At 76.8% G+C, this 27,358-nt stretch overlaps 1 protein-coding gene across 1 annotated transcript in view; it reads left to right on the forward strand.

The window, feature by feature from the left end:
- LOC125435278 (carboxypeptidase A1-like) overlaps positions 1 to 27,358 on the forward strand; it is a 44,737-nt gene extending 17,379 nt beyond the window's left edge. The window contains exons 6-11 of the mRNA XM_048501468.1: positions 18,235 to 18,328; positions 18,400 to 18,530; positions 19,130 to 19,220; positions 24,334 to 24,533; positions 24,995 to 25,079; positions 27,154 to 27,358. Coding sequence (XP_048357425.1) covers positions 18,235 to 18,328; positions 18,400 to 18,530; positions 19,130 to 19,220; positions 24,334 to 24,533; positions 24,995 to 25,079; positions 27,154 to 27,341 — 789 coding nt within the window. The 3' untranslated portion in view covers positions 27,342 to 27,358. The remainder of the gene's footprint in view (positions 1 to 18,234; positions 18,329 to 18,399; positions 18,531 to 19,129; positions 19,221 to 24,333; positions 24,534 to 24,994; positions 25,080 to 27,153) is intronic.

The following is a 27,358-nucleotide window of genomic DNA, read 5'->3' on the forward strand; positions in this document are numbered from 1 at the left end:
CCCCCCCCACCCCCCCCCCCCCCCACCCCCCCCCCCCCCCACCCCCCCCCCCCCCCACCCCCCCCCCCCCCCACCCCCCCCCCCCCCCACCCCCCCCCCCCCCCACCCCCCCCCCCCCCCACCCCCCCCCCCCCCCACCCCCCCCCCCCCCCACCCCCCCCCCCCCCCACCCCCCCCCCCCCCCACCCCCCCCCCCCCCCACCCCCCCCCCCCCCCACCCCCCCCCCCCCCCACCCCCCCCCCCCCCCACCCCCCCCCCCCCCCACCCCCCCCCCCCCCCACCCCCCCCCCCCCCCACCCCCCCCCCCCCCCACCCCCCCCCCCCCCCACCCCCCCCCCCCCCCACCCCCCCCCCCCCCCACCCCCCCCCCCCCCCACCCCCCCCCCCCCCCACCCCCCCCCCCCCCCACCCCCCCCCCCCCCCACCCCCCCCCCCCCCCACCCCCCCCCCCCCCCACCCCCCCCCCCCCCCACCCCCCCCCCCCCCCACCCCCCCCCCCCCCCACCCCCCCCCCCCCCCACCCCCCCCCCCCCCCACCCCCCCCCCCCCCCACCCCCCCCCCCCCCCACCCCCCCCCCCCCCCACCCCCCCCCCCCCCCACCCCCCCCCCCCCCCACCCCCCCCCCCCCCCACCCCCCCCCCCCCCCACCCCCCCCCCCCCCCACCCCCCCCCCCCCCCACCCCCCCCCCCCCCCACCCCCCCCCCCCCCCACCCCCCCCCCCCCCCACCCCCCCCCCCCCCCACCCCCCCCCCCCCCCACCCCCCCCCCCCCCCACCCCCCCCCCCCCCCACCCCCCCCCCCCCCCACCCCCCCCCCCCCCCACCCCCCCCCCCCCCCACCCCCCCCCCCCCCCACCCCCCCCCCCCCCCACCCCCCCCCCCCCCCACCCCCCCCCCCCCCCACCCCCCCCCCCCCCCACCCCCCCCCCCCCCCACCCCCCCCCCCCCCCACCCCCCCCCCCCCCCACCCCCCCCCCCCCCCACCCCCCCCCCCCCCCACCCCCCCCCCCCCCCACCCCCCCCCCCCCCCACCCCCCCCCCCCCCCACCCCCCCCCCCCCCCACCCCCCCCCCCCCCCACCCCCCCCCCCCCCCACCCCCCCCCCCCCCCACCCCCCCCCCCCCCCACCCCCCCCCCCCCCCACCCCCCCCCCCCCCCACCCCCCCCCCCCCCCACCCCCCCCCCCCCCCACCCCCCCCCCCCCCCACCCCCCCCCCCCCCCACCCCCCCCCCCCCCCACCCCCCCCCCCCCCCACCCCCCCCCCCCCCCACCCCCCCCCCCCCCCACCCCCCCCCCCCCCCACCCCCCCCCCCCCCCACCCCCCCCCCCCCCCACCCCCCCCCCCCCCCACCCCCCCCCCCCCCCACCCCCCCCCCCCCCCACCCCCCCCCCCCCCCACCCCCCCCCCCCCCCACCCCCCCCCCCCCCCACCCCCCCCCCCCCCCACCCCCCCCCCCCCCCACCCCCCCCCCCCCCCACCCCCCCCCCCCCCCACCCCCCCCCCCCCCCACCCCCCCCCCCCCCCACCCCCCCCCCCCCCCACCCCCCCCCCCCCCCACCCCCCCCCCCCCCCACCCCCCCCCCCCCCCACCCCCCCCCCCCCCCACCCCCCCCCCCCCCCACCCCCCCCCCCCCCCACCCCCCCCCCCCCCCACCCCCCCCCCCCCCCACCCCCCCCCCCCCCCACCCCCCCCCCCCCCCACCCCCCCCCCCCCCCACCCCCCCCCCCCCCCACCCCCCCCCCCCCCCACCCCCCCCCCCCCCCACCCCCCCCCCCCCCCACCCCCCCCCCCCCCCACCCCCCCCCCCCCCCACCCCCCCCCCCCCCCACCCCCCCCCCCCCCCACCCCCCCCCCCCCCCACCCCCCCCCCCCCCCACCCCCCCCCCCCCCCACCCCCCCCCCCCCCCACCCCCCCCCCCCCCCACCCCCCCCCCCCCCCACCCCCCCCCCCCCCCACCCCCCCCCCCCCCCACCCCCCCCCCCCCCCACCCCCCCCCCCCCCCACCCCCCCCCCCCCCCACCCCCCCCCCCCCCCACCCCCCCCCCCCCCCACCCCCCCCCCCCCCCACCCCCCCCCCCCCCCACCCCCCCCCCCCCCCACCCCCCCCCCCCCCCACCCCCCCCCCCCCCCACCCCCCCCCCCCCCCACCCCCCCCCCCCCCCACCCCCCCCCCCCCCCACCCCCCCCCCCCCCCACCCCCCCCCCCCCCCACCCCCCCCCCCCCCCACCCCCCCCCCCCCCCACCCCCCCCCCCCCCCACCCCCCCCCCCCCCCACCCCCCCCCCCCCCCACCCCCCCCCCCCCCCACCCCCCCCCCCCCCCACCCCCCCCCCCCCCCACCCCCCCCCCCCCCCACCCCCCCCCCCCCCCACCCCCCCCCCCCCCCACCCCCCCCCCCCCCCACCCCCCCCCCCCCCCACCCCCCCCCCCCCCCACCCCCCCCCCCCCCCACCCCCCCCCCCCCCCACCCCCCCCCCCCCCCACCCCCCCCCCCCCCCACCCCCCCCCCCCCCCACCCCCCCCCCCCCCCACCCCCCCCCCCCCCCACCCCCCCCCCCCCCCACCCCCCCCCCCCCCCACCCCCCCCCCCCCCCACCCCCCCCCCCCCCCACCCCCCCCCCCCCCCACCCCCCCCCCCCCCCACCCCCCCCCCCCCCCACCCCCCCCCCCCCCCACCCCCCCCCCCCCCCACCCCCCCCCCCCCCCACCCCCCCCCCCCCCCACCCCCCCCCCCCCCCACCCCCCCCCCCCCCCACCCCCCCCCCCCCCCACCCCCCCCCCCCCCCACCCCCCCCCCCCCCCACCCCCCCCCCCCCCCACCCCCCCCCCCCCCCACCCCCCCCCCCCCCCACCCCCCCCCCCCCCCACCCCCCCCCCCCCCCACCCCCCCCCCCCCCCACCCCCCCCCCCCCCCACCCCCCCCCCCCCCCACCCCCCCCCCCCCCCACCCCCCCCCCCCCCCACCCCCCCCCCCCCCCACCCCCCCCCCCCCCCACCCCCCCCCCCCCCCACCCCCCCCCCCCCCCACCCCCCCCCCCCCCCACCCCCCCCCCCCCCCACCCCCCCCCCCCCCCACCCCCCCCCCCCCCCACCCCCCCCCCCCCCCACCCCCCCCCCCCCCCACCCCCCCCCCCCCCCACCCCCCCCCCCCCCCACCCCCCCCCCCCCCCACCCCCCCCCCCCCCCACCCCCCCCCCCCCCCACCCCCCCCCCCCCCCACCCCCCCCCCCCCCCACCCCCCCCCCCCCCCACCCCCCCCCCCCCCCACCCCCCCCCCCCCCCACCCCCCCCCCCCCCCACCCCCCCCCCCCCCCACCCCCCCCCCCCCCCACCCCCCCCCCCCCCCACCCCCCCCCCCCCCCACCCCCCCCCCCCCCCACCCCCCCCCCCCCCCACCCCCCCCCCCCCCCACCCCCCCCCCCCCCCACCCCCCCCCCCCCCCACCCCCCCCCCCCCCCACCCCCCCCCCCCCCCACCCCCCCCCCCCCCCACCCCCCCCCCCCCCCACCCCCCCCCCCCCCCACCCCCCCCCCCCCCCACCCCCCCCCCCCCCCACCCCCCCCCCCCCCCACCCCCCCCCCCCCCCACCCCCCCCCCCCCCCACCCCCCCCCCCCCCCACCCCCCCCCCCCCCCACCCCCCCCCCCCCCCACCCCCCCCCCCCCCCACCCCCCCCCCCCCCCACCCCCCCCCCCCCCCACCCCCCCCCCCCCCCACCCCCCCCCCCCCCCACCCCCCCCCCCCCCCACCCCCCCCCCCCCCCACCCCCCCCCCCCCCCACCCCCCCCCCCCCCCACCCCCCCCCCCCCCCACCCCCCCCCCCCCCCACCCCCCCCCCCCCCCACCCCCCCCCCCCCCCACCCCCCCCCCCCCCCACCCCCCCCCCCCCCCACCCCCCCCCCCCCCCACCCCCCCCCCCCCCCACCCCCCCCCCCCCCCACCCCCCCCCCCCCCCACCCCCCCCCCCCCCCACCCCCCCCCCCCCCCACCCCCCCCCCCCCCCACCCCCCCCCCCCCCCACCCCCCCCCCCCCCCACCCCCCCCCCCCCCCACCCCCCCCCCCCCCCACCCCCCCCCCCCCCCACCCCCCCCCCCCCCCACCCCCCCCCCCCCCCACCCCCCCCCCCCCCCACCCCCCCCCCCCCCCACCCCCCCCCCCCCCCACCCCCCCCCCCCCCCACCCCCCCCCCCCCCCACCCCCCCCCCCCCCCACCCCCCCCCCCCCCCACCCCCCCCCCCCCCCACCCCCCCCCCCCCCCACCCCCCCCCCCCCCCACCCCCCCCCCCCCCCACCCCCCCCCCCCCCCACCCCCCCCCCCCCCCACCCCCCCCCCCCCCCACCCCCCCCCCCCCCCACCCCCCCCCCCCCCCACCCCCCCCCCCCCCCACCCCCCCCCCCCCCCACCCCCCCCCCCCCCCACCCCCCCCCCCCCCCACCCCCCCCCCCCCCCACCCCCCCCCCCCCCCACCCCCCCCCCCCCCCACCCCCCCCCCCCCCCACCCCCCCCCCCCCCCACCCCCCCCCCCCCCCACCCCCCCCCCCCCCCACCCCCCCCCCCCCCCACCCCCCCCCCCCCCCACCCCCCCCCCCCCCCACCCCCCCCCCCCCCCACCCCCCCCCCCCCCCACCCCCCCCCCCCCCCACCCCCCCCCCCCCCCACCCCCCCCCCCCCCCACCCCCCCCCCCCCCCACCCCCCCCCCCCCCCACCCCCCCCCCCCCCCACCCCCCCCCCCCCCCACCCCCCCCCCCCCCCACCCCCCCCCCCCCCCACCCCCCCCCCCCCCCACCCCCCCCCCCCCCCACCCCCCCCCCCCCCCACCCCCCCCCCCCCCCACCCCCCCCCCCCCCCACCCCCCCCCCCCCCCACCCCCCCCCCCCCCCACCCCCCCCCCCCCCCACCCCCCCCCCCCCCCACCCCCCCCCCCCCCCACCCCCCCCCCCCCCCACCCCCCCCCCCCCCCACCCCCCCCCCCCCCCACCCCCCCCCCCCCCCACCCCCCCCCCCCCCCACCCCCCCCCCCCCCCACCCCCCCCCCCCCCCACCCCCCCCCCCCCCCACCCCCCCCCCCCCCCACCCCCCCCCCCCCCCACCCCCCCCCCCCCCCACCCCCCCCCCCCCCCACCCCCCCCCCCCCCCACCCCCCCCCCCCCCCACCCCCCCCCCCCCCCACCCCCCCCCCCCCCCACCCCCCCCCCCCCCCACCCCCCCCCCCCCCCACCCCCCCCCCCCCCCACCCCCCCCCCCCCCCACCCCCCCCCCCCCCCACCCCCCCCCCCCCCCACCCCCCCCCCCCCCCACCCCCCCCCCCCCCCACCCCCCCCCCCCCCCACCCCCCCCCCCCCCCACCCCCCCCCCCCCCCACCCCCCCCCCCCCCCACCCCCCCCCCCCCCCACCCCCCCCCCCCCCCACCCCCCCCCCCCCCCACCCCCCCCCCCCCCCACCCCCCCCCCCCCCCACCCCCCCCCCCCCCCACCCCCCCCCCCCCCCACCCCCCCCCCCCCCCACCCCCCCCCCCCCCCACCCCCCCCCCCCCCCACCCCCCCCCCCCCCCACCCCCCCCCCCCCCCACCCCCCCCCCCCCCCACCCCCCCCCCCCCCCACCCCCCCCCCCCCCCACCCCCCCCCCCCCCCACCCCCCCCCCCCCCCACCCCCCCCCCCCCCCACCCCCCCCCCCCCCCACCCCCCCCCCCCCCCACCCCCCCCCCCCCCCACCCCCCCCCCCCCCCACCCCCCCCCCCCCCCACCCCCCCCCCCCCCCACCCCCCCCCCCCCCCACCCCCCCCCCCCCCCACCCCCCCCCCCCCCCACCCCCCCCCCCCCCCACCCCCCCCCCCCCCCACCCCCCCCCCCCCCCACCCCCCCCCCCCCCCACCCCCCCCCCCCCCCACCCCCCCCCCCCCCCACCCCCCCCCCCCCCCACCCCCCCCCCCCCCCACCCCCCCCCCCCCCCACCCCCCCCCCCCCCCACCCCCCCCCCCCCCCACCCCCCCCCCCCCCCACCCCCCCCCCCCCCCACCCCCCCCCCCCCCCACCCCCCCCCCCCCCCACCCCCCCCCCCCCCCACCCCCCCCCCCCCCCACCCCCCCCCCCCCCCACCCCCCCCCCCCCCCACCCCCCCCCCCCCCCACCCCCCCCCCCCCCCACCCCCCCCCCCCCCCACCCCCCCCCCCCCCCACCCCCCCCCCCCCCCACCCCCCCCCCCCCCCACCCCCCCCCCCCCCCACCCCCCCCCCCCCCCACCCCCCCCCCCCCCCACCCCCCCCCCCCCCCACCCCCCCCCCCCCCCACCCCCCCCCCCCCCCACCCCCCCCCCCCCCCACCCCCCCCCCCCCCCACCCCCCCCCCCCCCCACCCCCCCCCCCCCCCACCCCCCCCCCCCCCCACCCCCCCCCCCCCCCACCCCCCCCCCCCCCCACCCCCCCCCCCCCCCACCCCCCCCCCCCCCCACCCCCCCCCCCCCCCACCCCCCCCCCCCCCCACCCCCCCCCCCCCCCACCCCCCCCCCCCCCCACCCCCCCCCCCCCCCACCCCCCCCCCCCCCCACCCCCCCCCCCCCCCACCCCCCCCCCCCCCCACCCCCCCCCCCCCCCACCCCCCCCCCCCCCCACCCCCCCCCCCCCCCACCCCCCCCCCCCCCCACCCCCCCCCCCCCCCACCCCCCCCCCCCCCCACCCCCCCCCCCCCCCACCCCCCCCCCCCCCCACCCCCCCCCCCCCCCACCCCCCCCCCCCCCCACCCCCCCCCCCCCCCACCCCCCCCCCCCCCCACCCCCCCCCCCCCCCACCCCCCCCCCCCCCCACCCCCCCCCCCCCCCACCCCCCCCCCCCCCCACCCCCCCCCCCCCCCACCCCCCCCCCCCCCCACCCCCCCCCCCCCCCACCCCCCCCCCCCCCCACCCCCCCCCCCCCCCACCCCCCCCCCCCCCCACCCCCCCCCCCCCCCACCCCCCCCCCCCCCCACCCCCCCCCCCCCCCACCCCCCCCCCCCCCCACCCCCCCCCCCCCCCACCCCCCCCCCCCCCCACCCCCCCCCCCCCCCACCCCCCCCCCCCCCCACCCCCCCCCCCCCCCACCCCCCCCCCCCCCCACCCCCCCCCCCCCCCACCCCCCCCCCCCCCCACCCCCCCCCCCCCCCACCCCCCCCCCCCCCCACCCCCCCCCCCCCCCACCCCCCCCCCCCCCCACCCCCCCCCCCCCCCACCCCCCCCCCCCCCCACCCCCCCCCCCCCCCACCCCCCCCCCCCCCCACCCCCCCCCCCCCCCACCCCCCCCCCCCCCCACCCCCCCCCCCCCCCACCCCCCCCCCCCCCCACCCCCCCCCCCCCCCACCCCCCCCCCCCCCCACCCCCCCCCCCCCCCACCCCCCCCCCCCCCCACCCCCCCCCCCCCCCACCCCCCCCCCCCCCCACCCCCCCCCCCCCCCACCCCCCCCCCCCCCCACCCCCCCCCCCCCCCACCCCCCCCCCCCCCCACCCCCCCCCCCCCCCACCCCCCCCCCCCCCCACCCCCCCCCCCCCCCACCCCCCCCCCCCCCCACCCCCCCCCCCCCCCACCCCCCCCCCCCCCCACCCCCCCCCCCCCCCACCCCCCCCCCCCCCCACCCCCCCCCCCCCCCACCCCCCCCCCCCCCCACCCCCCCCCCCCCCCACCCCCCCCCCCCCCCACCCCCCCCCCCCCCCACCCCCCCCCCCCCCCACCCCCCCCCCCCCCCACCCCCCCCCCCCCCCACCCCCCCCCCCCCCCACCCCCCCCCCCCCCCACCCCCCCCCCCCCCCACCCCCCCCCCCCCCCACCCCCCCCCCCCCCCACCCCCCCCCCCCCCCACCCCCCCCCCCCCCCACCCCCCCCCCCCCCCACCCCCCCCCCCCCCCACCCCCCCCCCCCCCCACCCCCCCCCCCCCCCACCCCCCCCCCCCCCCACCCCCCCCCCCCCCCACCCCCCCCCCCCCCCACCCCCCCCCCCCCCCACCCCCCCCCCCCCCCACCCCCCCCCCCCCCCACCCCCCCCCCCCCCCACCCCCCCCCCCCCCCACCCCCCCCCCCCCCCACCCCCCCCCCCCCCCACCCCCCCCCCCCCCCACCCCCCCCCCCCCCCACCCCCCCCCCCCCCCACCCCCCCCCCCCCCCACCCCCCCCCCCCCCCACCCCCCCCCCCCCCCACCCCCCCCCCCCCCCACCCCCCCCCCCCCCCACCCCCCCCCCCCCCCACCCCCCCCCCCCCCCACCCCCCCCCCCCCCCACCCCCCCCCCCCCCCACCCCCCCCCCCCCCCACCCCCCCCCCCCCCCACCCCCCCCCCCCCCCACCCCCCCCCCCCCCCACCCCCCCCCCCCCCCACCCCCCCCCCCCCCCACCCCCCCCCCCCCCCACCCCCCCCCCCCCCCACCCCCCCCCCCCCCCACCCCCCCCCCCCCCCACCCCCCCCCCCCCCCACCCCCCCCCCCCCCCACCCCCCCCCCCCCCCACCCCCCCCCCCCCCCACCCCCCCCCCCCCCCACCCCCCCCCCCCCCCACCCCCCCCCCCCCCCACCCCCCCCCCCCCCCACCCCCCCCCCCCCCCACCCCCCCCCCCCCCCACCCCCCCCCCCCCCCACCCCCCCCCCCCCCCACCCCCCCCCCCCCCCACCCCCCCCCCCCCCCACCCCCCCCCCCCCCCACCCCCCCCCCCCCCCACCCCCCCCCCCCCCCACCCCCCCCCCCCCCCACCCCCCCCCCCCCCCACCCCCCCCCCCCCCCACCCCCCCCCCCCCCCACCCCCCCCCCCCCCCACCCCCCCCCCCCCCCACCCCCCCCCCCCCCCACCCCCCCCCCCCCCCACCCCCCCCCCCCCCCACCCCCCCCCCCCCCCACCCCCCCCCCCCCCCACCCCCCCCCCCCCCCACCCCCCCCCCCCCCCACCCCCCCCCCCCCCCACCCCCCCCCCCCCCCACCCCCCCCCCCCCCCACCCCCCCCCCCCCCCACCCCCCCCCCCCCCCACCCCCCCCCCCCCCCACCCCCCCCCCCCCCCACCCCCCCCCCCCCCCACCCCCCCCCCCCCCCACCCCCCCCCCCCCCCACCCCCCCCCCCCCCCACCCCCCCCCCCCCCCACCCCCCCCCCCCCCCACCCCCCCCCCCCCCCACCCCCCCCCCCCCCCACCCCCCCCCCCCCCCACCCCCCCCCCCCCCCACCCCCCCCCCCCCCCACCCCCCCCCCCCCCCACCCCCCCCCCCCCCCACCCCCCCCCCCCCCCACCCCCCCCCCCCCCCACCCCCCCCCCCCCCCACCCCCCCCCCCCCCCACCCCCCCCCCCCCCCACCCCCCCCCCCCCCCACCCCCCCCCCCCCCCACCCCCCCCCCCCCCCACCCCCCCCCCCCCCCACCCCCCCCCCCCCCCACCCCCCCCCCCCCCCACCCCCCCCCCCCCCCACCCCCCCCCCCCCCCACCCCCCCCCCCCCCCACCCCCCCCCCCCCCCACCCCCCCCCCCCCCCACCCCCCCCCCCCCCCACCCCCCCCCCCCCCCACCCCCCCCCCCCCCCACCCCCCCCCCCCCCCACCCCCCCCCCCCCCCACCCCCCCCCCCCCCCACCCCCCCCCCCCCCCACCCCCCCCCCCCCCCACCCCCCCCCCCCCCCACCCCCCCCCCCCCCCACCCCCCCCCCCCCCCACCCCCCCCCCCCCCCACCCCCCCCCCCCCCCACCCCCCCCCCCCCCCACCCCCCCCCCCCCCCACCCCCCCCCCCCCCCACCCCCCCCCCCCCCCACCCCCCCCCCCCCCCACCCCCCCCCCCCCCCACCCCCCCCCCCCCCCACCCCCCCCCCCCCCCACCCCCCCCCCCCCCCACCCCCCCCCCCCCCCACCCCCCCCCCCCCCCACCCCCCCCCCCCCCCACCCCCCCCCCCCCCCACCCCCCCCCCCCCCCACCCCCCCCCCCCCCCACCCCCCCCCCCCCCCACCCCCCCCCCCCCCCACCCCCCCCCCCCCCCACCCCCCCCCCCCCCCACCCCCCCCCCCCCCCACCCCCCCCCCCCCCCACCCCCCCCCCCCCCCACCCCCCCCCCCCCCCACCCCCCCCCCCCCCCACCCCCCCCCCCCCCCACCCCCCCCCCCCCCCACCCCCCCCCCCCCCCACCCCCCCCCCCCCCCACCCCCCCCCCCCCCCACCCCCCCCCCCCCCCACCCCCCCCCCCCCCCACCCCCCCCCCCCCCCACCCCCCCCCCCCCCCACCCCCCCCCCCCCCCACCCCCCCCCCCCCCCACCCCCCCCCCCCCCCACCCCCCCCCCCCCCCACCCCCCCCCCCCCCCACCCCCCCCCCCCCCCACCCCCCCCCCCCCCCACCCCCCCCCCCCCCCACCCCCCCCCCCCCCCACCCCCCCCCCCCCCCACCCCCCCCCCCCCCCACCCCCCCCCCCCCCCACCCCCCCCCCCCCCCACCCCCCCCCCCCCCCACCCCCCCCCCCCCCCACCCCCCCCCCCCCCCACCCCCCCCCCCCCCCACCCCCCCCCCCCCCCACCCCCCCCCCCCCCCACCCCCCCCCCCCCCCACCCCCCCCCCCCCCCACCCCCCCCCCCCCCCACCCCCCCCCCCCCCCACCCCCCCCCCCCCCCACCCCCCCCCCCCCCCACCCCCCCCCCCCCCCACCCCCCCCCCCCCCCACCCCCCCCCCCCCCCACCCCCCCCCCCCCCCACCCCCCCCCCCCCCCACCCCCCCCCCCCCCCACCCCCCCCCCCCCCCACCCCCCCCCCCCCCCACCCCCCCCCCCCCCCACCCCCCCCCCCCCCCACCCCCCCCCCCCCCCACCCCCCCCCCCCCCCACCCCCCCCCCCCCCCACCCCCCCCCCCCCCCACCCCCCCCCCCCCCCACCCCCCCCCCCCCCCACCCCCCCCCCCCCCCACCCCCCCCCCCCCCCACCCCCCCCCCCCCCCACCCCCCCCCCCCCCCACCCCCCCCCCCCCCCACCCCCCCCCCCCCCCACCCCCCCCCCCCCCCACCCCCCCCCCCCCCCACCCCCCCCCCCCCCCACCCCCCCCCCCCCCCACCCCCCCCCCCCCCCACCCCCCCCCCCCCCCACCCCCCCCCCCCCCCACCCCCCCCCCCCCCCACCCCCCCCCCCCCCCACCCCCCCCCCCCCCCACCCCCCCCCCCCCCCACCCCCCCCCCCCCCCACCCCCCCCCCCCCCCACCCCCCCCCCCCCCCACCCCCCCCCCCCCCCACCCCCCCCCCCCCCCACCCCCCCCCCCCCCCACCCCCCCCCCCCCCCACCCCCCCCCCCCCCCACCCCCCCCCCCCCCCACCCCCCCCCCCCCCCACCCCCCCCCCCCCCCACCCCCCCCCCCCCCCACCCCCCCCCCCCCCCACCCCCCCCCCCCCCCACCCCCCCCCCCCCCCACCCCCCCCCCCCCCCACCCCCCCCCCCCCCCACCCCCCCCCCCCCCCACCCCCCCCCCCCCCCACCCCCCCCCCCCCCCACCCCCCCCCCCCCCCACCCCCCCCCCCCCCCACCCCCCCCCCCCCCCACCCCCCCCCCCCCCCACCCCCCCCCCCCCCCACCCCCCCCCCCCCCCACCCCCCCCCCCCCCCACCCCCCCCCCCCCCCACCCCCCCCCCCCCCCACCCCCCCCCCCCCCCACCCCCCCCCCCCCCCACCCCCCCCCCCCCCCACCCCCCCCCCCCCCCACCCCCCCCCCCCCCCACCCCCCCCCCCCCCCACCCCCCCCCCCCCCCACCCCCCCCCCCCCCCACCCCCCCCCCCCCCCACCCCCCCCCCCCCCCACCCCCCCCCCCCCCCACCCCCCCCCCCCCCCACCCCCCCCCCCCCCCACCCCCCCCCCCCCCCACCCCCCCCCCCCCCCACCCCCCCCCCCCCCCACCCCCCCCCCCCCCCACCCCCCCCCCCCCCCACCCCCCCCCCCCCCCACCCCCCCCCCCCCCCACCCCCCCCCCCCCCCACCCCCCCCCCCCCCCACCCCCCCCCCCCCCCACCCCCCCCCCCCCCCACCCCCCCCCCCCCCCACCCCCCCCCCCCCCCACCCCCCCCCCCCCCCACCCCCCCCCCCCCCCACCCCCCCCCCCCCCCACCCCCCCCCCCCCCCACCCCCCCCCCCCCCCACCCCCCCCCCCCCCCACCCCCCCCCCCCCCCACCCCCCCCCCCCCCCACCCCCCCCCCCCCCCACCCCCCCCCCCCCCCACCCCCCCCCCCCCCCACCCCCCCCCCCCCCCACCCCCCCCCCCCCCCACCCCCCCCCCCCCCCACCCCCCCCCCCCCCCACCCCCCCCCCCCCCCACCCCCCCCCCCCCCCACCCCCCCCCCCCCCCACCCCCCCCCCCCCCCACCCCCCCCCCCCCCCACCCCCCCCCCCCCCCACCCCCCCCCCCCCCCACCCCCCCCCCCCCCCACCCCCCCCCCCCCCCACCCCCCCCCCCCCCCACCCCCCCCCCCCCCCACCCCCCCCCCCCCCCACCCCCCCCCCCCCCCACCCCCCCCCCCCCCCACCCCCCCCCCCCCCCACCCCCCCCCCCCCCCACCCCCCCCCCCCCCCACCCCCCCCCCCCCCCACCCCCCCCCCCCCCCACCCCCCCCCCCCCCCACCCCCCCCCCCCCCCACCCCCCCCCCCCCCCACCCCCCCCCCCCCCCACCCCCCCCCCCCCCCACCCCCCCCCCCCCCCACCCCCCCCCCCCCCCACCCCCCCCCCCCCCCACCCCCCCCCCCCCCCACCCCCCCCCCCCCCCACCCCCCCCCCCCCCCACCCCCCCCCCCCCCCACCCCCCCCCCCCCCCACCCCCCCCCCCCCCCACCCCCCCCCCCCCCCACCCCCCCCCCCCCCCACCCCCCCCCCCCCCCACCCCCCCCCCCCCCCACCCCCCCCCCCCCCCACCCCCCCCCCCCCCCACCCCCCCCCCCCCCCACCCCCCCCCCCCCCCACCCCCCCCCCCCCCCACCCCCCCCCCCCCCCACCCCCCCCCCCCCCCACCCCCCCCCCCCCCCACCCCCCCCCCCCCCCACCCCCCCCCCCCCCCACCCCCCCCCCCCCCCACCCCCCCCCCCCCCCACCCCCCCCCCCCCCCACCCCCCCCCCCCCCCACCCCCCCCCCCCCCCACCCCCCCCCCCCCCCACCCCCCCCCCCCCCCACCCCCCCCCCCCCCCACCCCCCCCCCCCCCCACCCCCCCCCCCCCCCACCCCCCCCCCCCCCCACCCCCCCCCCCCCCCACCCCCCCCCCCCCCCACCCCCCCCCCCCCCCACCCCCCCCCCCCCCCACCCCCCCCCCCCCCCACCCCCCCCCCCCCCCACCCCCCCCCCCCCCCACCCCCCCCCCCCCCCACCCCCCCCCCCCCCCACCCCCCCCCCCCCCCACCCCCCCCCCCCCCCACCCCCCCCCCCCCCCACCCCCCCCCCCCCCCACCCCCCCCCCCCCCCACCCCCCCCCCCCCCCACCCCCCCCCCCCCCCACCCCCCCCCCCCCCCACCCCCCCCCCCCCCCACCCCCCCCCCCCCCCACCCCCCCCCCCCCCCACCCCCCCCCCCCCCCACCCCCCCCCCCCCCCACCCCCCCCCCCCCCCACCCCCCCCCCCCCCCACCCCCCCCCCCCCCCACCCCCCCCCCCCCCCACCCCCCCCCCCCCCCACCCCCCCCCCCCCCCACCCCCCCCCCCCCCCACCCCCCCCCCCCCCCACCCCCCCCCCCCCCCACCCCCCCCCCCCCCCACCCCCCCCCCCCCCCACCCCCCCCCCCCCCCACCCCCCCCCCCCCCCACCCCCCCCCCCCCCCACCCCCCCCCCCCCCCACCCCCCCCCCCCCCCACCCCCCCCCCCCCCCACCCCCCCCCCCCCCCACCCCCCCCCCCCCCCACCCCCCCCCCCCCCCACCCCCCCCCCCCCCCACCCCCCCCCCCCCCCACCCCCCCCCCCCCCCACCCCCCCCCCCCCCCACCCCCCCCCCCCCCCACCCCCCCCCCCCCCCACCCCCCCCCCCCCCCACCCCCCCCCCCCCCCACCCCCCCCCCCCCCCACCCCCCCCCCCCCCCACCCCCCCCCCCCCCCACCCCCCCCCCCCCCCACCCCCCCCCCCCCCCACCCCCCCCCCCCCCCACCCCCCCCCCCCCCCACCCCCCCCCCCCCCCACCCCCCCCCCCCCCCACCCCCCCCCCCCCCCACCCCCCCCCCCCCCCACCCCCCCCCCCCCCCACCCCCCCCCCCCCCCACCCCCCCCCCCCCCCACCCCCCCCCCCCCCCACCCCCCCCCCCCCCCACCCCCCCCCCCCCCCACCCCCCCCCCCCCCCACCCCCCCCCCCCCCCACCCCCCCCCCCCCCCACCCCCCCCCCCCCCCACCCCCCCCCCCCCCCACCCCCCCCCCCCCCCACCCCCCCCCCCCCCCACCCCCCCCCCCCCCCACCCCCCCCCCCCCCCACCCCCCCCCCCCCCCACCCCCCCCCCCCCCCACCCCCCCCCCCCCCCACCCCCCCCCCCCCCCACCCCCCCCCCCCCCCACCCCCCCCCCCCCCCACCCCCCCCCCCCCCCACCCCCCCCCCCCCCCACCCCCCCCCCCCCCCACCCCCCCCCCCCCCCACCCCCCCCCCCCCCCACCCCCCCCCCCCCCCACCCCCCCCCCCCCCCACCCCCCCCCCCCCCCACCCCCCCCCCCCCCCACCCCCCCCCCCCCCCACCCCCCCCCCCCCCCACCCCCCCCCCCCCCCACCCCCCCCCCCCCCCACCCCCCCCCCCCCCCACCCCCCCCCCCCCCCACCCCCCCCCCCCCCCACCCCCCCCCCCCCCCACCCCCCCCCCCCCCCACCCCCCCCCCCCCCCACCCCCCCCCCCCCCCACCCCCCCCCCCCCCCACCCCCCCCCCCCCCCACCCCCCCCCCCCCCCACCCCCCCCCCCCCCCACCCCCCCCCCCCCCCACCCCCCCCCCCCCCCACCCCCCCCCCCCCCCACCCCCCCCCCCCCCCACCCCCCCCCCCCCCCACCCCCCCCCCCCCCCACCCCCCCCCCCCCCCACCCCCCCCCCCCCCCACCCCCCCCCCCCCCCACCCCCCCCCCCCCCCACCCCCCCCCCCCCCCACCCCCCCCCCCCCCCACCCCCCCCCCCCCCCACCCCCCCCCCCCCCCACCCCCCCCCCCCCCCACCCCCCCCCCCCCCCACCCCCCCCCCCCCCCACCCCCCCCCCCCCCCACCCCCCCCCCCCCCCACCCCCCCCCCCCCCCACCCCCCCCCCCCCCCACCCCCCCCCCCCCCCACCCCCCCCCCCCCCCACCCCCCCCCCCCCCCACCCCCCCCCCCCCCCACCCCCCCCCCCCCCCACCCCCCCCCCCCCCCACCCCCCCCCCCCCCCACCCCCCCCCCCCCCCACCCCCCCCCCCCCCCACCCCCCCCCCCCCCCACCCCCCCCCCCCCCCACCCCCCCCCCCCCCCACCCCCCCCCCCCCCCACCCCCCCCCCCCCCCACCCCCCCCCCCCCCCACCCCCCCCCCCCCCCACCCCCCCCCCCCCCCACCCCCCCCCCCCCCCACCCCCCCCCCCCCCCACCCCCCCCCCCCCCCACCCCCCCCCCCCCCCACCCCCCCCCCCCCCCACCCCCCCCCCCCCCCACCCCCCCCCCCCCCCACCCCCCCCCCCCCCCACCCCCCCCCCCCCCCACCCCCCCCCCCCCCCACCCCCCCCCCCCCCCACCCCCCCCCCCCCCCACCCCCCCCCCCCCCCACCCCCCCCCCCCCCCACCCCCCCCCCCCCCCACCCCCCCCCCCCCCCACCCCCCCCCCCCCCCACCCCCCCCCCCCCCCACCCCCCCCCCCCCCCACCCCCCCCCCCCCCCACCCCCCCCCCCCCCCACCCCCCCCCCCCCCCACCCCCCCCCCCCCCCACCCCCCCCCCCCCCCACCCCCCCCCCCCCCCACCCCCCCCCCCCCCCACCCCCCCCCCCCCCCACCCCCCCCCCCCCCCACCCCCCCCCCCCCCCACCCCCCCCCCCCCCCACCCCCCCCCCCCCCCACCCCCCCCCCCCCCCACCCCCCCCCCCCCCCACCCCCCCCCCCCCCCACCCCCCCCCCCCCCCACCCCCCCCCCCCCCCACCCCCCCCCCCCCCCACCCCCCCCCCCCCCCACCCCCCCCCCCCCCCACCCCCCCCCCCCCCCACCCCCCCCCCCCCCCACCCCCCCCCCCCCCCACCCCCCCCCCCCCCCACCCCCCCCCCCCCCCACCCCCCCCCCCCCCCACCCCCCCCCCCCCCCACCCCCCCCCCCCCCCACCCCCCCCCCCCCCCACCCCCCCCCCCCCCCACCCCCCCCCCCCCCCACCCCCCCCCCCCCCCACCCCCCCCCCCCCCCACCCCCCCCCCCCCCCACCCCCCCCCCCCCCCACCCCCCCCCCCCCCCACCCCCCCCCCCCCCCACCCCCCCCCCCCCCCACCCCCCCCCCCCCCCACCCCCCCCCCCCCCCACCCCCCCCCCCCCCCACCCCCCCCCCCCCCCACCCCCCCCCCCCCCCACCCCCCCCCCCCCCCACCCCCCCCCCCCCCCACCCCCCCCCCCCCCCACCCCCCCCCCCCCCCACCCCCCCCCCCCCCCACCCCCCCCCCCCCCCACCCCCCCCCCCCCCCACCCCCCCCCCCCCCCACCCCCCCCCCCCCCCACCCCCCCCCCCCCCCACCCCCCCCCCCCCCCACCCCCCCCCCCCCCCACCCCCCCCCCCCCCCACCCCCCCCCCCCCCCACCCCCCCCCCCCCCCACCCCCCCCCCCCCCCACCCCCCCCCCCCCCCACCCCCCCCCCCCCCCACCCCCCCCCCCCCCCACCCCCCCCCCCCCCCACCCCCCCCCCCCCCCACCCCCCCCCCACCCCCCCCCCCCCCCCCCCCACCCCCCCCCCCCCCACCCCCCCCCCCCCCACGCACCCCCCTCCCCCCCCCAATCGCCCCCCCCCCCCCCCCCCCCCCCCCCCCCACCACCCCCCCCACCCACCCCCCCCCCCCCCCACCCCCCCCCCCCACCCCCCCCCCCCCCCACCCCCCCCCCACCCCCACCCCCCCCCCCAACCCCACCACCCACCCCACCCACCCCCACACCACCCCCCACACCCCCCCCCCCCCCCACCCCCCCCCCCACTAAAAACTGCGCCCCCTGCAGGCCAAAAATGGAAAACCACTAAAAAAGAACCCTGCATTTTGATGCCCCCCACAAGGTGATGCCCTGGGCAGCTGCCCACCTTGCCCAATGGGCATTACTCCCCTGTCCTACCTGTTAGAACTGCAGAAAATAGACATCATAACAAGAAGGCACTGTTGAGGGGAAACTCAGAAATCAGAGCAGGAGGAAGCAGCACAAGGGAGTGTGTGTGTGTGTGTGGGGGGTAAGACTAGGCGGGCTGGCTGCAGGTGAAGGGAAGAAGTCCGGGGCAAAGCTGTGCCCCCTGGAAAATCTATCCTGCTCTGGCAGTGAACGAAAATTGAAATCGTGCTAGAAGTGGCTTTGCTTGCTGCGGAGAGCAGAAAGTGAAAGCGGGGCTAGAGGAAATACATCCGTACAGGAAATCTTGCCTAGGTAGACATTCGCCTCTGCCACGCAGCAAACACCTTGTGCATCATTGGCCCATGTGACCTTCAGCCATACAGTGAAACTCCTTGTGCTTTGACAGCCACTGCCGCCGAGGCACTGTGTTAAATTGCCACAGCTATGCAGAAACCGTGTTGGGCAAAATCCCCACTTTCTAAAATACATACATAAGCATAAGCATTTTATTGTCATTGTGCACGCACAACGAAAATTTGCAGCAGCATTCCTCGATGCACACAATTCCAGACTCATACCCCACCCTCACTTTCCCCTCCCTCCACCCATCCCTACACAGCCCCAAACATATCAACACGAAGCCGCGGAGTTCAGCATCGCCACAGCTCTAGAGTAGAAGCTGTCTCTAAGCCTCTCTGTTCTAGTTTTGATAGACCTGCATCGTCTGCCGGATGGCGACAGTTCAAAAAGAGAGTGTGCTGGATGAGACGGGTCTCTCGGAATATTTGGGGCTTTCTTTAGGCTTCGGGAATTATAGAGTTCTTCCCAGCAGGGGAGAGGGCAGCCGATAATCCTCTGTGCAGGAGTTATCACCCTTTGGAGCGCCTTCCTCTCTGCCACTGTGCAACTGGAGAACCATACACAGATGCAGTAGGTTGAGACACTCTCTGTAGCACAGCGGTAAAAGGACACCAGGAGTTTTCCATTCAGTTGTTGTTTCCTTAAAAGTCTCAGATAGTACACCTGACGGGCACCATGAAAGGTGTCGGCAGACTCCCTCGTGCCCACAGACACTCTGTTGGAGACCCCCGACTTACACGGTGTAATCCCCTTTGAGTCTCAGTGGGAAAGGTTATAAGGACATAGATACATCAGTAGCAAGATAAATCTCAGCCTTGGTTCCTTCCACTCAGATTATTGATGGTTACGGCAAGGAGGCCTCCCTGACTTCCATCTTGAACAACTTTGATATCTTCTTGGAAATCGTCACAAACCCCGATGGCTTTGCTTTTACTCACTCCAAGGTACGGCTTGGCCTTTGCCACCTCTTTGTCGCCCTCCTGGGGGTGGGGGTAGTATTGGGATCCAAAAATTTTAGTAACAGGTTCCCATGGTGACGGGATTCAAACTGTGGCGTAGTGCCAATGGGGCTGGGTGGGGCAGAACGGGGGCGTGGCCAGGCATTCCAGGGGCGGGGCATTCCTGGGCGGGGCTGTGGCAAGGACGTAGCCGCTGCACCGGTCCTTGGGCAGGAAACGAATGCACGCAGGCGCAGGCTGCCACGCACGCCGGTGCACCTCCTGCTAGACTGCTTTAAGTTCTGCGCGCTACTGCTGAGAGGAGGGGCGTAACTAAGGCAAAAATCACGTGGCAAAATCACCCACTAGTAACCCCTTCTTGGTGCACACAAATAATTAGTAACCTACTCTCGGGAACCTGTGAGATCCTGCTGGATCCCACCTCTGGTAGTGTTAGTCGCTGGCCAAACGGTCTGGCTACGAGGCCCAGAGTTTGCAAAAAAAAAGTAGAATAGAAAAAGCAACACCCAGAAGCCGAAAAGCAAAGACCGAAAGCTCCAAGCCGCTCTACAAACTGAAAGATGCTGTTTTCTTGACCCTTCCAGAATCGGATGTGGCGCAAAACCAGATCTATCAACAGTGGATCATCCTGTGTTGGAGTAGATCCCAACAGGAACTGGGATGCAGGTTTTGGAGGTATTTGCCTTTGATTTTACCACAGGGGAGTTGAGATCGTTTTGCATGTCAGCTTTGCGGCTGAGTGGAAATGCAGCAGATCCAGGGATACTGTGCAGAAAGATCTTTGACCACGAACTGGGCTATGGCTATGCTTCTGGAAACCCTCCCTCCCTCCCTCCCTCCTCATTTCAGAAGCAGCTAAATCTCAGTTTGCTGTCACAAACGGAGTTTATTTCTTTGCGAAGGGGCATAGAAGGTACGAGTGAAGCAACAGCCTGGGATCGTGTGCCTGTCCTACACAAACCGACATATTCAGGCTGTCTGAATGCAGCCTGGTTGTTTAATGAGGTCGGAATTGTACAGAGCAGAAGAAGAAGAGAAGAGTTTTGGATTTATATCCCCCCTTTCTCTCCTTGTAGGAGACTCAAAGGGGCTGACAATCTCCTTGCCCTTCCCCCCTCACAACAAACACCCTGTGAGGTGGGCGGGGCTGAGAGAGCTCCAAAGAACCGTGACTAGCCCAAGGTCACCCAGCTGGCGTGTGTGGGAGCGCACAGGCTAATCTGAATTCCCCAGATCAGCCTCCACAGCTCAGGCGGCAGAGCAGGGAATCCAACCCGGTTCCTCCAGATTAGATACACGAGCTCTTAAACCTCCTACGCCGCTGCTGGATGTCTAACCTGGAGACATTGCAGAGGTTCAAGTTAGGACTTTCAAATATTGTCACCCTGAGACGCAGTGTGGTATAAGTGGTTAAGAGCGGTGAACTCTAATCTGGAGAACCAGGTTTGATTCCCCTCTCCTCTATCAGAGTGGTGGAGGCTTATCTGGTGAACCAGATGTGTTTCTGCACTCCTACATTCCTGCTGGGTGACCTTGGGCCAGTCACAGTTCTCTCCGGACTCTCTCAGCCCCACCTACCTCACAAGGTGTCTGTTGTGGGGAGAAGAAGGTAAAGGAGTTTGTAAGCCGCCTTGAGTGTCCTTACAGGAGAGGAAGGTGGGGTATAAATCCAAACTCTTCTCTTCTTCTTTAAAGCACTGACCTGAATTTTATTTTGCTTTTGGAAAAGACAGATGGCGGACTTTTCTGCACGACAGTCTTAAACTAGTTGAATAGACATGACTTTGCTGCAGGCCAGAGAGCAGCAGTGGCGTAGGTGGTTAAGAGCTCGTGTATCTAATCTGCAGGAACCAGGTTTGATTCCCAGCTCTGCCACCTGAGCTGTGGAGGCTTATCTGGGGAATTCAGACTAGCCTGTGCACTCCCACACACGCCAGCTGGGTGACCTTGGGCGAGTCACAGCTTCTCGGAGCTCTCTCCGCCCCACCCACCTCACAGGGTGTTTGTTGTGAGGGGGGGAGGGCAAGGAGATTGTCAGCCCCTTTGAGTCTCCTGCAGGAGAGAAAGGGGGGATATAAATCCAAACTCTTCTTCTTCTTCTTCTTTATGAGCTGCAGGAGAAAGCATGTATAGAAGCTAGGAGTTCTTTTACACCAAACTACAGTTCCCAGGATCCTTTGGGGGAGCCATGATATTGGCATGAACCCATCCACTTTAGTAACATTGGTCTGTCTTGGACTTGTTTGACCAGAAGGTTACAGAAAAGGCTCCACAGTGCTGGATTTGGGTGGGTAGGTGGGGGTGCTCTGGCTAAGAAATGGCAAATGCAGTTCAATGTAGCAAAATGCAAAGTGATGCATATAGGGGCAAAAAATCCAAACTTCACATACACGCTACAGGGGTCAGTGCTATCAGTCACAGACCAGGAAAGGGATTTGGGCGTCTTAGTTGATAGTTCCATGGGAATGTCAACTCAATGCATGGCAGCTGTGAAAAAGGCAAACTCTATGCTGGGTATCTTTAGGAAAGGAATTGAGAATAAAACTGCAAAGATGGTCATGCCCTTATATAAAGCAGTGGTGAGACCGCACTTGGAGTCCTGTGTTCAGTTCTGGTCGCCACATCTCAAAAAGGATATTGAAGAGATAGACAAAGTGCAGAGAAGGGCAACGAGGATGATTGAGGGACTGGAGCACCTTCCTTATGAGGAGAGGCTGCAGCGTTTGGGGCTCTTTAGTCTGGAGAGGAGACGTCTGAGGGGGGATAGGATTGAAGTCTATAGAATTATGCATGGGGTAGAAAATGTTGACAGAGAGACATTTTTCTCTCTTTCTCACAATACTAGAACCAGGGGGCATCCATTGAAAATGCTGGGGGGAAGAATTAGGACTAATCAAAGGAAACACTTCTTCACGCAACGTGGGATTGGTGTTTGGAATATGCTGCCACGGGAGGTGGTGATGGCCACTAACCTGGATAGCTTTAAAAAGGGCTTGGACAGATTTATGGAGGAAAAGTCGATCTATGGCTACCAATCTTGATCCTCCTTGATCTCAGATTGCAAATGCCTTAGCAGACCAGGTGCTTGGGAGCAGCAGCAGCAGCAGAAGGCCATTGCTTTCACTTCCGGCATGTGAGCTCCCAAAGGCACCTGGTGGGCCACTGCGAGTAGCAGAGAGCTGGACTAGATGGACCCTGGTCTGATCCAGCAGGCTTGTTCTTATGTTCTTATGTTCTTGTCTCAAGGCAATTTACAAACTCCTTTCCCTTCCTCTCCTCACAACAGGCACCTACCTTGTGAGGTAGGTGCTGCTGAGACAGTTCAGCAAGAACTGTGACTAGCCCAAGATCATCTAGCAGGCTTCATGTGGAGGAGTGAGGAATCAAATCCAGTTCTCCAGATTAAATTGCACCATTGACAGCGAGAGCCAGTGTGTGTAGTGGTTAAGAAGAAGTAGAAGAAGAGTTTGGATTTATACCCCCCCCCCTTTCTCTCCTTTAAGGACACTCAAAGGGGCTTACAATCTCCTTTCCCTTCCCTCCCCAACAAGCACCCTGTGAGGTGGGTGGGACTGAGAGAACTCCGAAGAACTGTGACTAGCCCAAGGTCACCCAGCTGACATGTGTTGGACTGCATAAACTAATCTAGTCCACCAGATAAGCCTCCAACAAAGTGGCAGAGCGTGGACTCAAAACTGGTTCCCCAGATGAGAGTTCACCTGCTCTTAACCACCACACTGCTGCTCCAGAGGTTGGCAATGGCAAACCACCTCCGAACGTCTCTGGTCTTGAAAGCCCTACGGGGTTGCCATAAGTCAGCAGTGACTTGACGGCAAAAAATACAACATTGCTGGCAATTGTCACAGTTGATATGAATATGCTAAGCTTCGGGACCGTCTTATCCCATATGTCCCTCTGTGGCCTCTGCGTTCGGCAGAGGCCAACTTGCTGGTTGTCCCTAGCCCCTCGATGATGCGGTTGGCCTCTACCCGGGCCAGGGCCTTTACAGCCCTGGCCCCTGCCTGGTGGAACACTTTACCACCAGCTATCCGGGCCCTGCGGGATCTTGGAGAGTTCCATAGAGGCCTGTAAGGCTGAAGTGTTCCACCAGGCGTTTTGGAGGGAGCCGGCCGCTGAAGTGCGCCCTCCCCCTCCTCCTCCCCTCCACTTTTTTGCTCTGGGCCCTTAATTTTGTGGGGGGCCCTCAGCTTTTTTAGGTCTGCTTCCAGAACGGGTGTATTACGTTTTATGAAATTTGTCGGATGCCGCTGTAATTTTATTTAATTCGCTGTTTTAACTGGGATTTTAATGTTATTTCTGTTATGATTATGTTGTTCACCGCCCAGAGCCCTTCGGGGGAGGGGCGGTATATAAAATTGATTATAAATAAAAATAAATAAAATAAAATAAATAATGTTTTAAGCCATTGTATTTAATCATAAGAACATAAGAACGTAAGAACGAGCCAGCTGGATCAGACCAGAGTCCATCTAGTCCAGCATTCTGCTACTCGCAGTGGCCCACCGGGTGCCTTTGGGAGCTCACGTGCAGGAGGTGAAAGCAAGGGCCTGCTGCTGCTGCTGCTGCTCCCGAGCACCTGGTCTGCTAAGGCATTTGCAATCTCAGATCAAGGAGGATCAAGATTGGGAGCCATAGATCGACTTCTCCTCCATAAATTTGTCCAAGCCCCTTTTAAAGCTATCCAGGTGAGTGGCCATCACCACCTCCTGTGGCAGCATATTCCAAACACCGATCACACGTTGCGTGAAGAAGTGTTTCCTTTTATTAGTCCTAATTCTTTCCCCCAGCATTTTCAATGAATGCCCCCTGGTTCTAGTATTGTGAGAAAAAGAGAACAATTTCTCTCTGTCAACATTTTCTACCCCATGCATAATTTTATAGACTTCAATCATATCCCCCCTCAGCCGTCTCCTTTCCAAACTAAAGAGTCCCAAACGCTGCAACCTCTCCTCATAAGGAAGGTGCTCCAGTCCCTCAATCATATAAGTTATATGAGTGTAATTCATGGGGCACCAAGCACTTCAAAAACTTACTTTCGTTGGAAGAAACGAAACTCATAGAGCAGCTTGACTCTGAGCTTTGATTTGGGAAAACAGGGCCCCTCAGTAGAGCTAAGAAGTTAGCAGAAGTTCAGAAATACAGACAAAGATGAAGTAAAATCTTAGTGGGTATCGAAACCAGTAGTTGTTATAGAAACCTTTTACGTAAGGTGTTTTTGACGTAAGTTTCACTAAAAATGGGAGTGGGCAAGGTGTATAAGAGGTGGGATGAAATGACCAGGTCTGTACGTCTTCTTGACTCAAACCAATGAGCAAAAGACAAAGAGGTATGTTTTTACAGCTATAAATTATGTTACACCGACGGCAGCACTCCAAACCTCCTCTGTCCTGCTTGATGAAGGAGAGTTCCGTCTTCTGCGCAGAATTGAAAGAAAACCATAAATTTCTGAACACTGAAGAAGCTTTGGGATGGTTATTCATAACCGGCTATTGCCTTGAGGGCAGGGCTTTTGACCTGTGCCTACCGTGTTTCCCCGAATATAAGACAGTGTCTTATATTAATTTTTGCTCCCAAAGGTGCACTATGTCTTATTTTCAGGGGATGTCTTATTTTACTGTGTTCTGTTTGTCGGGCATGCTTCCAAACAAAAACTTTGCTACGTCTTACTTTTGGGGGATGCCTTATATTTCGCACTTCAGCAAAACCTCTACGACGTCTTATATTCGGGGAAACAGGGTATCACAGTGACTTTTGTTGTCGTTTGCAGTGGCCGGCTCCAGCGGGAATCCCTGCTCCGAGACGTACCGCGGGCCCTACGCCAACTCCGAGCCCGAGGTGAAAGCCATCGTGGACTTTGTGAAGAGCCACGGCAACATCAAAACGTTCATCTCCATCCACAGCTACTCCCAGCTGCTCCTCTATCCTTACGGCTACACCAGCAAAAAGGCGGCCGATCAGCCGGAGTTGGTAGGTTTCTGCAGCACCAGCTGCCCCCTTGATATTTTTTCAGCTACCGTTTTGGAAGCCTTTCGTGCTGCCCGCTTTCTCCTCCAGCGGTCTCGCCAGATGTGGGCATTCCCTTATCCAGTGGTGGGATTCAAATAATTCCGTGGTGGCGAACCTTCGGCACTCCAGATGTTATGGACTACAATTCCCATCAGCCCCTGCCAGCATGGCCAATGGGGGGGGGGGGCGATGGGAATAATTTAACAACCGGTTCCGGTGGTGGGATTCAAATCATTTAACAACTGGTTGTTTACAAGCACCATTTTAACAACCGGTTCTGCCGAAGTGGGGCAAACCGGCTGAATCCCACCCCTGCCCTTGTCCCCTCTTCCCTCTGACATAAATAGTCCAGAGATTCTATTGGTTTTCTTCCTGCCTATCCTTATCCCAGGTCTTATCACTTCTTTTGTGTTCTCTTTCAGGACGCTCTGGCTAAGAAGGCGGTCGATGCCCTCGCTTCCCTGCACGGCACCCGGTACAAATATGGCAGCATCATCACCACCATTTGTAAGTCACTACTGGGGTCCTCCAATGATCCACACCTGGGGAACGGCAAATGTTTTGCAAACCCGCAAGGTACGTAAGCCATAAGCTTCCACAATTCCAGACAGACCATATGGCTGGCTTACCTAGTTAGTTACCGTAATACAAGCAGAGGTGGGATCCAGCAGGGTCTCACCAGTTCCCGAGAGTGGGTTACTAATTATTTGTGTGTGCCGAGAGGGGGTTACTAACTGGGTCTGCTTTTCCGTTAGAAATTCCATTAGGTCCAAAAACCATAAAGTCCTGTTGTTTCCTATGTGGCTGGTTAGCGAAGGTAGAAAACGGGATAACTCTCCCTGTTGGACTGTTTTTAAAAACATGTTTTCGAAATATGGTGAAGTTGCGGGCAGGAAAGTATCCTTCTTTTGATTTCTAAATAAAAGAACAAATATTTGAAAGTAACTAACGACAGACAGATAATTAGAGGAGATGCCGTTGTTTACCGGTAGGCGATAGGTTTGTCCCGTTTAGTGGACAGAAAGATACCAGCTGGAAATTAGGAACTTTTTTTTTACAGTAAGAGTTTTTTACAGTAACTGAGAAATTATTAATGCCCCGCCCCCAGAATGCCCTGCCCTGCCCCCGTCGTGCCCCGCCCAGCCCCATTGGCACTACGCCACTGTTTGAATCCCACCACCATGGGAACCTGTTACTAAAATTTTTGGATCCCACCACTGATCCCAAGCCACCGACTGATGGCGCATTGACTTTGTGGAAACAGTTCCTATACTATGTCAAACCACTGGGCAGGGAATGAATTGCTCCTAGACTTCAGGCTGGCTGGTTACGCTGCATTTGAAACAGATGCACGAGCCCATTCCTGGGCAGAGGCCAGGAAAATGTATCTATCAGGATCCCCAACATGGTGGCAGCTAGTGTGCCCAGGTAGGGTCAGGTAGGGCTTTTGGCCAGCAAGACTTCTGATTGGTCATGCCATGCCAGAATTCCAAATGCATCTGCAGGTTCAAAAAGGTAAGGGACACCTGGTGTATTCTGTATTTATGTCACATGGTTTGATAGACAAGAACCAAAGAGACAGAATTTAAAAATAGATCTAGCTCAGGGGTCTGCAACCTGCGGCTCTCCAGATGTTCACGGACTACAATTCCCATCAGCCCCTGCCAGCATGGCCAATTGTAGTCCATGAACATCTGGAGAGCTGCAAGTTGCAGACCCCTGATCTAGCTGAAGATGAATCTGCCATAACTAATGGAAATGCTTAAAGCAAAAAGGCACAGGAATAGTGGTACAAACTGTGTGCTATTGTAGTCTGTGCCCTGGTATTTCAGAAAAAAACAAAAACACGCCTCTTCCTTTTAAAATTTCAAAGCTGTCACTAAGGGAGTGCTGTTTTTCTAGAGAAATATTCTGCGCATATATCACTTTTGCTCGCTGCTTTGTGTGAAGGGTCTGGGCCCCAGAGGCTGTGTTAGCCCCTGCCCTTTTGCTTGCAGGAACTCCCTTTATTTGAATACGCTCCTTTATTTAACCTTTCTCCAGATGGGTGTCCTTCATTTACTGTCAGTTTCACAGAATTTGGTTTTGCTAGAGATGGCCTGTCCCACAAGTGGCAAAATATCTGTAGGGGGAAGGTTGAGAGATGTTTTCATTTGCAACGATTCTAAGTTCCTCCGTCAGGACGTTTCGTGTTCTGATCCCCCAAAAACGTTTTCGCTGGGGGAAAGTTAAAACCGGAAAGCAGTGGTACAGGCAGGAGGGTGGAAGATATTTGGCAGAAGACACCGTTTCCGTGGCCTTTCCTCTTTTTAAAAAGACCTTATATTCATCAGGGAGTGCTCCGATTGTAGGTTGGAGCCCACAGATCTTTCTGCCACCAGAGGTATTTGTTTTGGCGAAGGAGCCTTCTGCTAGAAAGAAGCGCCTCTGCTTGAGGAACGGATTCTGGAGTTTGGGGTGTGATTCCGCTTGCAAAACAGTATTAAAAGATCACCGGCTCTTTCTTTTCCACTGTCTGGCAGTCCTATAGCACAAGTTTGACCCTCTCCCTTTCTTTTGAATGCTTATTTCCGCAATCTAGACCAAGCCAGCGGGGGCACCATAGACTGGACCTACGAACAAGGCATTAAGTACTCCTACACGTTTGAGCTGAGAGACACGGGCCGGTACGGGTTCTTGCTCCCTGCCAGTCAGATCCTGCCTACTGCCGAGGAGACCTGGCTGGCTCTGATGGTCATCATGGAGCACACGCGCGACCATCGGTACTAAACAAGAACCGAGTGCCA

This window comes from Sphaerodactylus townsendi, linkage group LG06 (genome assembly GCF_021028975.2).
Source record: "Sphaerodactylus townsendi isolate TG3544 linkage group LG06, MPM_Stown_v2.3, whole genome shotgun sequence".
NCBI lineage: Eukaryota > Metazoa > Chordata > Lepidosauria > Squamata > Sphaerodactylidae > Sphaerodactylus > Sphaerodactylus townsendi.